Source organism: Pantherophis guttatus, chromosome 15 (assembly GCF_059756535.1).
Source record: "Pantherophis guttatus breed Tessera chromosome 15, ASM5975653v1, whole genome shotgun sequence".
Taxonomy (NCBI): Eukaryota; Metazoa; Chordata; class Lepidosauria; order Squamata; family Colubridae; genus Pantherophis; species Pantherophis guttatus.
Genome location: NC_142077.1, coordinates 16504347 through 16518856, shown reverse-complemented (window position 1 = coordinate 16518856; position 14510 = coordinate 16504347). Strand labels below are relative to the sequence as shown.

Below are 14510 nucleotides of genomic sequence, written 5' to 3'. Positions count from 1 at the left end.
TTAGTCCACATGAAATGGGTCATAAATCTTTAGAAAAAAGAGGAAAGTCTCCAAAATTTCTCCCACCTTGTTGAGCAACTTTAGCTGTGAAAGAGCTCTTTGGTGGATATTAGGTCTCTGTCTTTCCAAAGTCCCCATTTGAAGTTTGATGAGATCCTCCTTGGGGAGAATCAAATGGCTCAGGATTGCCAGATCTGCTGCTACATCTCCATTTTGATCCAAGTAGAGTTTCATAATGGAAATATTGCAAAACTCATTCTTCTGCAGGAAAGGATGGAACTAGAAGGGGAACATCCAGGAAGTTTAACATCTGAAAGCTTTTTTAAAAAATCCCATTTAGCGTTTACACATTTGAATCTTTTTTCTACAGCTGTCTAACATCAAAATATACATTTAGAAAAATAGGCGTTACTCCCTTCATAAATAAAACAAATGTTCAGCAAATTGCTCAACCCTATATTGGCAAAACATATATTAAGAAAATATAATTGATGCAATTGGTAAATTATAGGGGACATTCTAGAGCAGATGATAAATGAAATGAATCATAGGAAAAAAATTATTTATAAACGCCTGGAAAACATCAGGTTGATTATGAAAAATGGTTCATTTAGTGACCATTTCAAAGTTACAATGGCACTGATCATTTTCCCAGGATCATGGCAGCATCCCCAGGGTCTCCAGGTGATCAACATCTGAATTCTTGGCATCCACTTATGATGGTTACAGCGTTTTAGGGTCGCCTGATCTCCTTTTGCGACTTCTGACAAGCAAAATCAACAGGGAAGCCAGATTTAGTTAACAACCATGTTAACAACTGCGATGATTCACTTAAGAAGAAAAGGCAAGAAAGTCATAAAATAGGGCAATACTTACTTAACGACCGTCTTGCTTAGCAACAGAAATGCTGAGCTCAACTGTGGTCGTAAATCCCATTCTGCTTCTTCCAATAACTGGAAGAAGTTGCCCAGAAACTCCAGATCTCCTCCATGTTGTTTGGGGGGGAGGTGGGGGGAATGGGGCAATGAGCTCCGTCAGAAGGGAGGAGATTCTGGCCGAAGGAGAGGAAAAAGACCCTGAAAAGAGGAGCCATTTCAGAGCTGAGCCCTCAAAGCAGAGAAGTTCAGCCTTCCCTTCACTGAGGAGGCAAAGACTGAGCAGCCGTCAGTCAGAGAAGCTTTGACTGGGACTCCTGCAGAGAGGAGGGGTTGGGCTAGATGGTCTCAAAGTGTCCTTCAAAGTTATAAAGGTAAAATTCAACTATGCTAATCACAAACCCATAAAGACATGAGTGTATTTAAAAATGCATACATCCTTTTAAAATTCAGGGACCTGGTGGCTCAGCAGACTAAAAGCATTGTGATTAACACCAGCTGTCTGCAATTACTGTAAGTTCGAATCTCCCCAGGCTCAAGGTTGACTCAGCCTTCCATCCTTTCTAAGGTAGGTAAAATGAGGACTCAGTTGTGGGGGCAATAAGCTGACTTTGTATAAATATACAAAAGTATGAAGGCTATTGCTAACGCATTGTAAGCTGCCCTGAGTCTCCGGAGAAGGGCGGCATATAAATCAAATTAAAAAAAAAAAAATTAACTGCGTTTAAAACCAAAATCTATCTGTCGTGGGGCCTGGTGCTTAGAAGATGATGTCTCCAGCAATCAGATTGGCCCAACCGTTGATCTTCTGAAGCCCAATGTGGTTGAGAAGGTTCCCCTCCTTCTCCTTTGGGCTCCTTCTCTGAAGGATCTAAGAGTGATGGATCCATATTGTTAGAAATAGGAAACCAGCAATAAAGCAAGGAAGGCAATCTGGTACCCTAAAGGAGCAAAAGTTTATTTATTTATTTATTTGTTCTTATTTCTATACCGCCCTTCTCCAAATAGGACTCAGGGCGGTGAACAGCCAAAGTAAAAAACAATACATACAAAATTTAAAAACAATTTAAAATAATTAAATATTTTGGCCGTAAATTAAAACAACCCAATTTAAAATCAATTTAAAATTTAACTCAAGTCAGCCCAGCTAGTTGAAATAAATGGGTTTTCAGGGCCCGACGAAAAATCCGGAGGTCTGGTATCATGCGTATCTCTGGGGGTAGGTTGTTCCAGAGGGTGGGCGCCACCACAGAGAAGGCTCTCCCCCTGGGGGTCGCCAGCCGACATTGTCTGGCGGACGGCACCTTGAGGAGGCCCACTCTGTGCGAGCGTACTGGCCGGTGGGAGGCTATTGGTGGCAGGAGGCGGTCTCGTAAGTACCCTGGCCCTAAGCCATGGAGCGCTTTAAAGGTGGTCACCAACACCTTGAAGTGCACCCGGAAGACCACAGGGAGCCAGTGCAGCTCGCGCAGGAGAGGTGTCACATGGGAGCGCCTCGTCGCCCCCATAATCCCCCGCGCGGCCGCGTTCTGGACCAGCTGGAGCCTCCGGGTGCACCCCAGGGGGAGCCCCATGTAGAGAGCGTTGCAGTAGTCCAGGCGGGAAGTGACGAGTGCCTGAGTGACTGTGCGTAGGGAGTCCCGATCTAGAAAGGGGCGTAACTGGCGGACCTGATAAAAAGTCCCCCTGGCCATGGCCGTCAAATGATCTTCTAAAGACAGCCGTGCATCCAGGAGGATGCCCAAGTTACGAGCCCTCTCCGTGGGGGCGAGTGATTCACCCCCAATAGCCAGCGATGGCGTCAGCTGGCTATATCGGGACGCTGGAAGCCACAGCCACTCGGTCTTGGAGGGGTTGAGTCGGAGCCTGTTTCTCCCCATCCAGGCCCGCACGGCCTCCAGGCACTGGGACATCACTTCAAGGGCATCGTTGGGGTGGCCTGGGGTGGAGATGTACAGCTGGGTGTCATCAGCGTACTGATGGAACTCCACCCCGAAGCCACGGATGATCTCACCCAGCGGCTTTACATAAATGTTGAACAGAAGGGGCAAGGGGACCGACCCTTGTGGCACCCCAAAAGCAAGGTGCCTCGGGGTCGACCGCTGCCCCCCTGTCAACACAGATTGTGACCGGTCAGAGAGGTAGGAGGAGAACCACCATAGAACGGTGCCCCCCACCCCCAACCCCGCCAACCGGTGCAACATGATACCATGGTCGATGGTATCAAAAGCCACTGAGAGGTCTAACAGGACCAGGATAGAGGAGCAACCCCTATCCCGAGCTCTCCAGAGATCATCCACCAATGCGACCAATGCCGTTTCCGTGCTGTGCCCAGGCCAGAAGCCAGACTGGAGCGGGTCTAGATAGACAGCTTCATCCAGGTACCGGGGAAGCTGTTGCGCCACCACACTCTCAACAACCTTCGCAACAAAGCGAAGGTTGGAGACTGGACGATAGTTAGCCAAAACAGCCTGATCCAGAGAGGGCTTCTTGAGGAGGGGCCTCACAACCGCTTCTTTCAAAGCGGCCAGCAGGACCCCCTCACTCAAAGAAGCATTAACAATCTTCTGGAGCCAGCTTCGTGTCACCTCCCGGGAAGCCAGTACCAACTAGGAGGGGCACGGGTCCAATAAACATGTGGTTGCGTTCAGCCGTCCCAGGACCCTGTCCATGTCCTCGGGAGCCACAGGATCGAACTCCCCCCAGATAACACTCTCAAGACCTGCCTCAGTCATCCCGTCCGGACATACCCAGTCAGAGGCCAGCCCTTCCTGAATCTGAGCGATTTTGTCATATAGATACTGCACAAAGTCCTCAGCTCGGCCCTGCAAGGGGTCATCCCGCACTTCCAGATGGAGGAGGGAGCGGGTCACCCTAAACAGGGCGGCCGGGCGATTATCTGATGACGCGATAAGAGCGGCAAAATAGCTAGATTTCGCCGCTTTTATCGCCACTAGGTAGGTCTTAATATGAGACTTCACCAGTGTTCGGTCGGATTCAGAGCGGCTGGTCCTCCAACTACTCTCCAGGCGTCTTTTCTGGCGCTTCATCTCCCTAAGCTCCTCGGAGAACCAAGGAGCTAGGTGAGTTCGGTGCCGGGTCAGAGGCCGCAAAGGCACGACACGGTCCAAGGCCCCAGCAGGCGGCCACCAGGTCTTCAGCCGAGTCATGAGCCAGAGTTTCAGGAAATGGCCCAAGCTCCATCTGGAACCTATCAGGGTCCATCAGGAGCCTGGGGCAGAACCACCTGGTTGGTCCCGCCTCCCTGCGGCGGGGTGCAGCGGTTAGAAAGTCCAGTCGAAGGAGCGAGTGGTCAGACCATGACAAGGGTTCGATGGCTATATCCCCTATATCAAGGCCACTCAACCACTGACCAGAGACAAAAACTAAGTCCAGAGTGTGTCCCCCTGTGAGAGTGGGGTCATGAATTAACTGAGTAAGGTACATGGCCGTCATGGAAGCCATGAACTCTCGAGCCACCTCAGACGTTTCACCAATAGATGGCAGGTTGAAATCCCCCATGATAACAAATCTAGGGGTATCCATCGCCACCTCGGCTATAACGTTAAGCAGCTCGGGCAGGGCCGTTGCCACATGGCAGGGAGCCAGGTACGTGACCAACAAGCCCATCTGTACTCCACGACCCCACTTCACAAAGAGGGACTCACATCCGGCTATCTGTGGAACAGTGGTCTCCCTTGGATCCAGACCTTCCTTTATAATAACCGCCACCCCCCCCGCCCCTGCCCTGAGCCCTCGGCTGATGAAATGCACGGAAGCCTGGTGGGCATATATCCACGAGGGGAACTCCCCCCTCCTGGCCCAACCTGGTCTCCGTAATGCCCGCCAGGTCCGCCTCCCCCTCCTGAATAAGATCGTGAATGAGGGGGGCTTTATTAACAATGGACCTGGCGTTACATAACATCAGCCGGAGGCTCTGGCCCTGAGAATCTGGACAGCCTGGGGAACGAGAAAAGCATTGGGGATTGCACCGGAGTGTGCAATCGCTCTAAGATAGCGAGTGCGCATTCCCCGAATGTGATGTGGTCCCCAGCTTCCACCATATCTGCCCCTCCCACTCACTATGCTGATGGAACAGCCCTCTTCAAATCGAATTCCAACCCCCTCCCCGACCTCCGGTTCTACATCCCTAATGTCGCAGCCCTTCACTAAGGCTGGTCTTGAACCCGTTGGATTTCCCCCAGAACCCACCCTAATCCCCCCCGAAGCCCTTAAAATTTTTGTTAAAAACCCACTAAAAAACCCACTTAGAAAACCCCTCAGACTCTTCTTTGCTGCATGCCATCTCTCGGGGCTCCAACGCCCGTCATCAAGATAGGCCCTCGATAACGAAGAGGGCCAAACCTGCGAGAGGGGGGAATCTCGCAGAGCATGAAGGTCATTCACCGAGTACATCTGGACATCAAGGGGAGGTGATAATCCATGGCCAATAGCCAGGGGACAATTTGATGTTATCACAGTCAAGAGGAGTGAATGCCAGGCTTCAATAGAATTCCAATGGGACACATAGGACCTCATTGCCCTCTCACGGCAATGGCAGGAGTAAGAATGCTGTTTTGAACCGGTGAAGGGTGACCCAGCCCCACTCTCATGGCGGCTGGTCAACCACGATCGACCAAAGAACCGGAGTTGAGACAGCAGCTGTAGACCCACTCCACCAAGACTTGAATCCCCAGATGTAAACCTCCATTCAATGGAGGGAAAGAATGGGATCAGGTCAGTCCACATAGTCCAGGGCAGGCTCAACGGTGGAGATTATAGCAGTCAACAAAACTCCAGGGAGGTCAAGATGACACCTAGTCCAGGAGATGATGGGAGGGAAAAGAGGAGAGCCAAGGCAACAAACGCCAGAGGGGGGGGGGAAACCCTCAGTCATGGTCCAGTTCTCCCCCATCCCTCCAGATCTTCCTTATAATCATGCTGCTCGTCTTGCCCAGCCTTCATAGATCAACATGAAGGCCTCTGGGACGACCAAGGGCCAAACAACGCCCCACGATCACCCAGGAGATCTAACGCCACGAGTAAGCAGCTGCCACCATCTCCAACACTCCCACACACCAAACTGCGGCAGCCCCTTCCTTGAGCCGGCGGCCGCCATTTCCACGCCGCCGGCATCGCTGCCGCTGCCGTTGCCAGCCTCCCCGTCCTCACCTCGCCCCCCTCACCGCCCTAGCACATGTCCAGGGGGCGGATTGGGCTGGCGAGGATCCCGACGAGGGTGCCGCACCGCCGCCATCGCCGCAGCGCTGATGCCGTCTTCCTGGCTCTGCCGCCTTCGCCATGGGAGGTCTGCCGCCGCCCCCTCCTCCTTCGGGCCGCTCTCGCCGTCCTGTGGTCTCCACAAGCCTCGAGCCTCTGCGAGCCTCTGCGAGCCTCCAGGACGTTCTAAGAAGCCGGAGACCCCTCAGCAGAGAGCCCCGACACTCCTCCAGCTGGGCCAGGGCTGCAGCGATCGAAATTCAGCCCTTCAAAGGCCCCCTGAAGCCATAATCACCCCCCCGAAACACCGGAGTCACAGGGAAGTCGCCATCTTGCACATGCAATTAGCACAGCCCCCCAAGCCCCCCAAGGCTGTGTGTTCTCCCCACTTCTCTTCTCTCCGTATAACAATGACTGCATCTCTAAGGATCCATCTGTTAAACTACTGAAGTTCGCAGGTGACACAACAGTGATCGGCCTCATTCGAGACAATGATGAATCCGCATACAGACGGGAGGTTGAACAACTAGCCTCGTGGTGCGACCGGAACAATCTGGAACTGAAGACACTCAAAACGTAGAAATGGTGGTAGACTTTAGGAGAAACCCTCCCATACTTCCACCTCTCACAATACTAGACAACACAGAATCCACAGTAGAGACCTTCACATTTCTAGGTTCTACCATATCACAACACTTAATGATAGTCATAGGGTTATAATTATAGTCATTAAGTGTTCGACCTTATGATTCTAGATGAACGTATCTTTTTCTTTTATGTACACTGAGAGCCTATGCACCAAGACAAATTCCTTGTGTGTCCAATCACACTTGGCCAATAAAAAATTCTATTCTATTCAAATCCACCAGGTGGACCCGGATCAAAGCATGCAAGAGGTTTTATGCCCTTCCTCCTGTCACTCAACCCTGTCCTGCTTCTCTATTGGCTGAAGGACTAGCAAGCTCTCGACCTATCCGGAGCTCCTTTTCAACTCCTGGCCTTATTTTCCCCAGCAACCCCCTGTCTCCATGGCCTGGTGTGATTCTGCATCAGTAACTTTCCGTTGTTCTTTTGCATAAATTGTTTATATTTTGAAATGTGTCCATTAAGCTCTTGCTCAGAAATCCCTCCCCCTTTTCTTTCTAGACTTTTCTGGACCACTTTGTTCACTCTAAGAACAATACCATTTTAACTAGTTTTTCAAAAAAATCCTTAATATTCTAGTTCCTTATTTTCTTTATTTATTACGTAGAAGCAAAAGCTGTAATGAAACATTACTTTAGATGCAATTCTTCATATCTGACAATATTGAGACCCCCATACCTGCCACGCCTGCAGCCTTGGAGCCCCCAACCTCCCTTCGCCCTCCTTCCTTCCCCTCCTCCATCTGGAGGAATAGGCAGCGTTCAAGGCCTGGACCAGAGTCTGAATGAGACTGTAGAAAAGGTAACGATTTGGGACATTTCTTCTGTTCTCTTTCTCCTGGGTCTCCAGTGGGGCTTTCTGGGTGCATCTTTTGCGGCCTTTGACAGAAAAGACATTATTTGAAAGAGAACAGAGAAAATAATAATCTTGAAACTTTCCTTCCACAAAGAAATGGGGTTCAAAGGCAGAATCTATTGGCCTTTCTTTTAACAGATAATTAAAGATCCAAATACTATGGATGTATTTGAGAAGTCTGTGCTTTTCGAATGTTAATGTTCCCAAAACTGTATAGATCCAGACTTTCCCTTCAATGGGTCCTGGCAGACGCATAAATGTTAAATGGAAAGGAAGAATTCTCTTCCAAATGAACTCATATTCCATGAAGTGAAGAAAGACGTTGACTTGTCTCCACTTAGAGAGGGAATCCCTGGGGGCTGTTGTGTATCCAGTTGTTGAGAACAGTTGTGATATAACCACACAAATTCCTCTCCTGACAAGCACAGGAGGAAAAATCCTCATGAAATTCTCTCCATTTTCTGTGTCTGAAGCAAAGAGGCCAATCAGGGTCCATCTGAAGTGGAGGAGCAGCTGGACAATTGCTGGGTAGTAGAATCCTTTTTTGGGATTCATTTGGTGGAAAAAGGGGAATTTCCTTTTATCACCCAGAGCCTCTGAAGCAATTGTATGACTGATCTGAAAAAGCAATGAAGAAAGTTGTGTTATATTGGGGGTCAGATAAAGTCCAAAACTTTATTTTTTAATAAATTCAACTTGGTATTGATGAACAAATTAAATAGATTATTTTTGATTAGCAATTATGCCATATCAATAAACAGAATATTAAGCACAGTGTTAACAACACTGTATATAAAAATGGAGCCCAAGAAACAAATTAAATAAAAAAGAATAAGAATAAAAAATCATATTTCTGTATCATAACTTATTGCAATCAGACCCACATGTATAGCACGTTGGGGGGGAAAAAATTCACTTTAAAGGATAACGGTGTGAATGCATGTTTGTTCGGGTTCTCAGGGAAACTAGTAAAGAAAACATCTTCACACTTGTGTTTGAACTATCATGTTTCAAGAGTCTTTACTTAAGTTGGAAGGAGAAGCAATCCTTACACCTGCTCTCTATGGATCACTCTGTATGTGTGTCTCTCTATGTCTTTCTATGTCTCTGTATGTGTGTGTGTGTGTCTCCCCCCCTCCCTTCGGGCGACCGTCCTCCTTCCCCTCTCCTCTCATAACTCCCTGGCCGGGAGCAAAGGGCAGCAAAGGGGGGTGTGGGGTGGGCGGCCGCTCGCTTAAGGAGGGTCTTAACAGGACATGGCTTCTCTCCTGCACTAATGCTCCAGTCATCGCCCACCCCTGGCAGCTCTTCGGCCGTGCGCGGAGGGAGCGTCTTTCCTGAGGGAGGAACTTGAACTCTGTTGAGGCCATTGAAAAGTTCTTGTGGATGTGTCATAGTTGCCCCGCCCCTCTTATTTCGTTTTTTGGAGTCCATCCCGAAGCAGCAGGAAGCGAAGGCTGCCTTAGGTGCAAATGTGGGACGAAGGCAGGTCCAGGGCAGCTTCGCTCCTGCACTCTCCAGGGACCCTCCTCCCCCTCCTCCTCTCGTAACCCCCTGGCCAGCTGTGGCTGAGCTGGGAGCATGCGCACGCATGGGGAGGCCCTCCTTAATTGAGCCACTGCCCTCCCCGCACCCACCTTTCCTGAGCTATTGCGCTTGCTTGAGGAGAGGAGGGTCTCCCTGTGCCTGCGCACGCTCCCAGCTCAGCCACAGCCGGCCAGGGGGCCACAAGAGGAGAAGGAGGGAAGGAGAGTGCAGGAGCAAAGCTGCTCCATACCTGCCTTCATGCCACATTTGCGCATAAGGCTGCCTTCGCTTCCTGCCGCTTCGGGCTGAAGTGCAAAGAAGAAATGAGGGACGGGGCCAACCAGTGATGGGACAGAGAGCCGGGGCAGAGGGCCCAAAGAGCCACTTGTGGCTCCGGAGCCGCGGGTTGCTGACCCCTGGTCTACTCAATCTAACCCACAGGATAATTGTCCTGTACTATCAGTTTAAACCAACATGTATTTAGCAAGTAGGAGCCTCAGTGGCTTAAAGACACTGGATCTGTTTCGGCAGTTTGAGTTCTACCACTGCATGGCGGGGTGAGCTCCCATCATTGCCTCAGCTTCTGCCCACCTACCGTGTTTCCCCCAAAATAAGACCCTGTCTTATATTTTTTTGAACCCTGAAATAAGGGCTTGGCCTTATTATTGGGGGGGGGTTTTTATTATTTTGGGGTTTCAAGAGGCGGCGAGCGTGGCCACCTCATGGCTGCTCCTGTGTTGTGCGGCTGTGGCAACGCTCATCAGCTGTTCGCTGGGGCAACCAAAGGTGGGAATCTCCCCGGTGTTCTTGGCACTCGCCCGCCTCCCATCCATCCATCCATCCCTCACCTGCAAATTCCTGCCCCGCTCCCGCCTCTCTGCCGGGTGACTTCTGGCAGCCCCAGACGCCCAAAGTCTGCACCCACCCGGCTCCCTTTTCCACAGCACCCAGCTCTTAATCGCGAGGGGTGGCATGTTGGGCGGGGGAGAAGCAAGACACGTGGGGTGAGACGTGGCTTGCTCCTCTTTCTGTCTCTTCTCCTTCCCCTCACCAGGGACTGGGGAGACACAAGATGCGCATCTTACCTGCCTTGCAGCTCTGTCGCATGTCTCGCTCTTGTCTGCAGGCAAACATTTTGTAGGGTAAAAAGAACCTCTTGCGAGTTCAATCAAACTTCTCGAATTCGCGAGAAGTTTGGTTTTACCCTACAACGTGTTTGCCTGCAGACAAGAGTGAGACACACGACAGAGCTGCAAGGCAGGTAAGATGCGCTTATCGTATAATTAAATACTTCAAAACTAATGTGTTGACAATATTAGATTATTAATTCATTTATTACTATACAACTTTATGAAATTTTTTACTCTACTTAAACGTTTTTGTTCTTCTGCAAGGAATTTACTTTTGTTCCATCCAATCTCAAATTTACTCAAGAGGAACAAGCAATATATTTCAGCCACAATATCTATTAGTCTAACTGGCTTGTAATTGCTAGAGTCCTTTTTATTCCATTTTTAAATATACCTGTAGATGCTACTATTGCCAGCTTGAATACAACTGCATATGGCAGGTGTTATATCTATGTGAAAATCAATATGCCAATAGTTTATCCACAAATAGGATATTTTTTGAATAGCTGGATAGCTGGGAGAAAATCCTCTTCAATGACCTTATTGCTTTTCAGGCCTTGTATGAGAAATTTGAACAAGAACGTAAGAGAAAAAAACATAACTGACCTGTTTGCTAATATGGAGAAAAGCAACTCTTGAATTCCATGGAGAAGACATGATTGCATCTATTGCTCACCCACCACTCACTTTACTAGAGAGAGAAAAACACACACAAACCTGTGGGACTTTGTAACGTGCTGCTAATGTTGACGCCTGGATGGAGATCTCCCTGCCAGCTGCATCAAGAAGAGCCAGGAGGTTCTCCTTCCTTCCACAGCTGTAGTTGGGGACATTGGCTTCTCCAGTGGAGAGCATGTCCAGCAAGGCATCTGAAGTGCGTAAAGTGTTCAAATAGTTGTTATGGATGTTGTAGCCCAGTGTGAGGTTGTGCAGGAGCTGGGAGTTCTTGTTGACCACTTGAATGTTGAAAATGAATGGTAGGGTGAATGTAAAATGGTAAGAAAGCATACTGTAGAAAAATGTTCAAGTTATTATCAACAGTAACAACAAACTTTTTAAAATAATTTATTCTTTTTTGCCTCCACAAACCTACTGAGTCTTAAGCCAATATTGATCCAAAACCAATAATCGGTTATAGAAATCTGGGAATGGGCTGGGCAGAGGCAACTACAACTGTTTCAATCACTCCTTTAAACAAAATGAATTCAAGTGATGAATTCAGGAGTGAACGGGGAGAACGGAAAATACTCTGGATTGCCTTCAGGTTTTTTAACCTCATCTTTGGATTTGAGTCTATTCTACAAAATAAAAAAGGAGGCAAGTTATAGAAATCAAAATCATTCAGGAAATTAGACAAGTCCTATAATATAAAAGTAAGTGAAATAAGACAAAAAAGAAGGAGAGTCTTAGGACTGCAAATGGAGGGGATGCAACTCCATCACCCTGAATGACTTACGCATGAGAAGGTATAGAAGGAGCACTGTGGAAAGGCAACATTATAGGTGATACTTGTGTTGCAGTTGTGACTATACCAATGAGATGGTCTCCTGGCCTGTAATAGCTCCATGGTTGTTTTCCATCCTGGTGGTCCAAACTCAGAGGGCATTTAATTCTCAGCTTCCCAGAGACTGGATGGGACACCAGCAGCATCAGAAGCAGAAGAAGGAGGTCCATAATTCATGGAGCTTTATTAATCCTCTTCCTGTTTCTAACACCCACAGCAGGAACAGTTGGGAGAATTCAAAGCACTCTCAGAAGATGGAAATGCCAGCGACTTTCCTGATATAAACAGAGAAACGCTCAGCTTCACCTGGAAAGGAGAGAAAGGTACAATCAAGAGCACAGATCCTGCCTGCCCCAAAACTTGTTCCCACAGACTTTGATCTAACAAATTTATCCTTTTCTGATGCAAGATCCTTTGCATATGGCTTCAATCTGCTCTTTCTATCACAGGTATGGAGATCTCCAAGGCCCAGATAATCATTATTAATTACAGGGAGAAGCAACTTCTCCTCTTGGGATCCTGAACTTCTTCTGGGCTCCATGTGCAGAGGAGAGGCTGGAGAAAAGCTTGTTTGGAAAAGCCACAACTACACTCCTGGGGTCAATTCCTGTAGTGGTTGTGGTCCTTCATGTCAGGACATGTCAGGGAAGTGCTGGTGGAGGAAGATAGTTCAATAACAAGAGAATTGACTTCTGCTGTCTTCAACCAGGTCTCTTGTCCCCAGAGTCTGCTGGAGAAGGTCACCCAAAGTATGGAGTTTGGTGCCACTCTAGGTTGGTGACCCTTAACTCTTGTGCTGCCTTTCTTCTAAGGCCAAGGAAGCAATCAGTCCCCTTGGATTCTGCCTAAGGTGAAGAGTGGGGCCTGTTTGGGCTTTTCTTTTATATCAGAACTTGATAAATTGGAGCTGATTTTAAAAAGTGGGACCCCTATGATGTTCCCATCTCTGAGGCTGTGGGGTGAAGCCCCCTTCCCTAAAAAGCCTCCGAGTGCTTTGAAGCTTCTCTTGGGACATCTGAGTCCCTGGTTCCTTGGGATCCATTGTTCACAGATTGTGTCTCTTCTCTGGATGAGGAAGGCAGAGACATCCCCCTTTGCCCAGGAGGGAGAACTGGGGAGGGGGCTGATCTGAAGGGAGAGGAGGGTCTCCATCCCAGGTTCTCCTCTCAGGGCCTGGCTAGGAGGTCCTGGGGGGTTCTGGGTGGAAGTCCAGGAGGAGGCCTGGGAAGGGGCTCCTCTCCTCCCAGAGGGTCTCTGCCGGGTCTCCCTGGAGCCTGGAGGGGCCCAGAGGGGAGGGAGCCAGAGAGAGATGGGGGCCCAGGAGAGGACCAGGGGAGGTGGGTGGCTGGGGCCGCTTTCATCTCAGGGAGGCCGGGGGGACCTTTCCCCACACTGGGCGGAGGAGAGTCTGGGCTGAAGAGGAGCCTCGCAGGAGGAAGAGCCTCTCCGGCTTCTCTCCCATGGTCTCCATCCAGGCTCCCACCTTCCTCCCCCCCTGGATCCAGAGGCTTCGGGGCCCCCAAAGAGCTTCCTGGGCCGATCGGCCAGCAGGTCCCCCCTGAGGAGAGAAGCCCGGATGGAGGCCCTGAGGGGGGAAGGGAGGCCTGGCCCTTCCTCTCCCCTCGGCTCCCCCGGCTCTGCCTCGGCCTCTGCCCAGCCACGGAACCAGAAGGAAGAAGGTGGAGGCTTTAGATCCTCTGCTGATGGAGGAGGAAAAGAAAAAGTTTATATATATATGTGTGTGTGTTAAAAAAGAGGGGAAAATCCTTCATTCCCTGGTTGCCCCCCAGTGTCCCATATCCCCCTCCTGCCCCCGTGAAGTCAGGGAAAAGGGGATGGGGGGATTGGGCCTCCCCCCCTTGGGGGCCCTTCAGTGGAGGTCATCTGTCCGAGTGTCCAGTGCAGGGCCTCCCAGGGCAGGTGGCTCAACCTCAGCAAAGGCCTCTGGACTTCAACTCCCAGAATCCCCTGTCCAGCACTCGGGGTCCTCTTTCCACGCTTTAGCTGTCCCTCACGCTGCCTGTACGGGGCAGCCTACAGTCCGGCCTTTCAGCCCCAGCTGGCCCCCACAGGCAGCGAGCAGGACAGCTAAAGCAGGCAAAGACCCTGCAGCATCCTCCATTTTGTGGCCTCTTTTTTCCTGAGGCGATTCTCCCTCCCTCCATTTTGAGGGGAGAAAAAGGCTGAGGAGAGATTTTCTCTCCTCTCCAGCCAAGAGTTGGGGGGAGGGAGGTTGGGGATCCATTTCTGGATCCAGGGTTCTGGGCACCACCTGCAGGGCTTGGAGGGAGCCGTGGCTGAGCCCATTTCCCCCCAAGTTTCCTCCCTTGAAGGCTCTGCTTCCAAGCGGGGCCTGCTAAACCTTGGCCAGGCCTGTCCTTGGAGGCTGCCTGGAGCCCTGGCTGTCTTTGGGAGGCCGAGGCCTTAGAGAGGCTCCAGAGGCCTTTGATGAGGAGAGTCTCTGCTCCCCATGGAAGCCCTCAGAGCCCTCAGAGGAGAGAAAGTTTAGGCCTGGATGGCCTTGAACTAGGCCGCCTCCCTCCCTCCCTCCCTCAGCTTAGTTAGTGCAGAAGATCCTCTCCTCCCATAAGGCCCTGCCTGTTCCTGCCCCCTTTGCCTTCCAGCGCCATATTATCCCCTTCCAACCACAGGCCGTCCCTCCCCTCCCTTCTCGACTTCAGCCCTAAGAATAGGAAACGTCTGGAAGTCTCTCCCTGATCCTCTCCCCTAAGTTCCACCCTCCACTGCCTCCCC

General features: G+C 50.1%; 1 protein-coding gene across 1 annotated transcript; it reads right to left on the bottom strand.

The window, feature by feature from the left end:
* LOC148112000 (vomeronasal type-2 receptor 26-like) lies at nucleotides 1-14260 on the bottom strand. Its single transcript, XM_087878849.1, has 4 exons — nucleotides 11709-14260; nucleotides 10970-11261; nucleotides 7419-8213; nucleotides 1-279 (listed from the first exon to the last, which is right to left on the bottom strand). Exons 1-4 carry the CDS (start codon nucleotides 11924-11926, stop codon nucleotides 1-3), a joined length of 1584 nt encoding a protein of 527 aa, XP_087734975.1. The 5' UTR covers nucleotides 11927-14260.
* Between the last annotated feature and the right edge of the window lie 250 nt (nucleotides 14261-14510).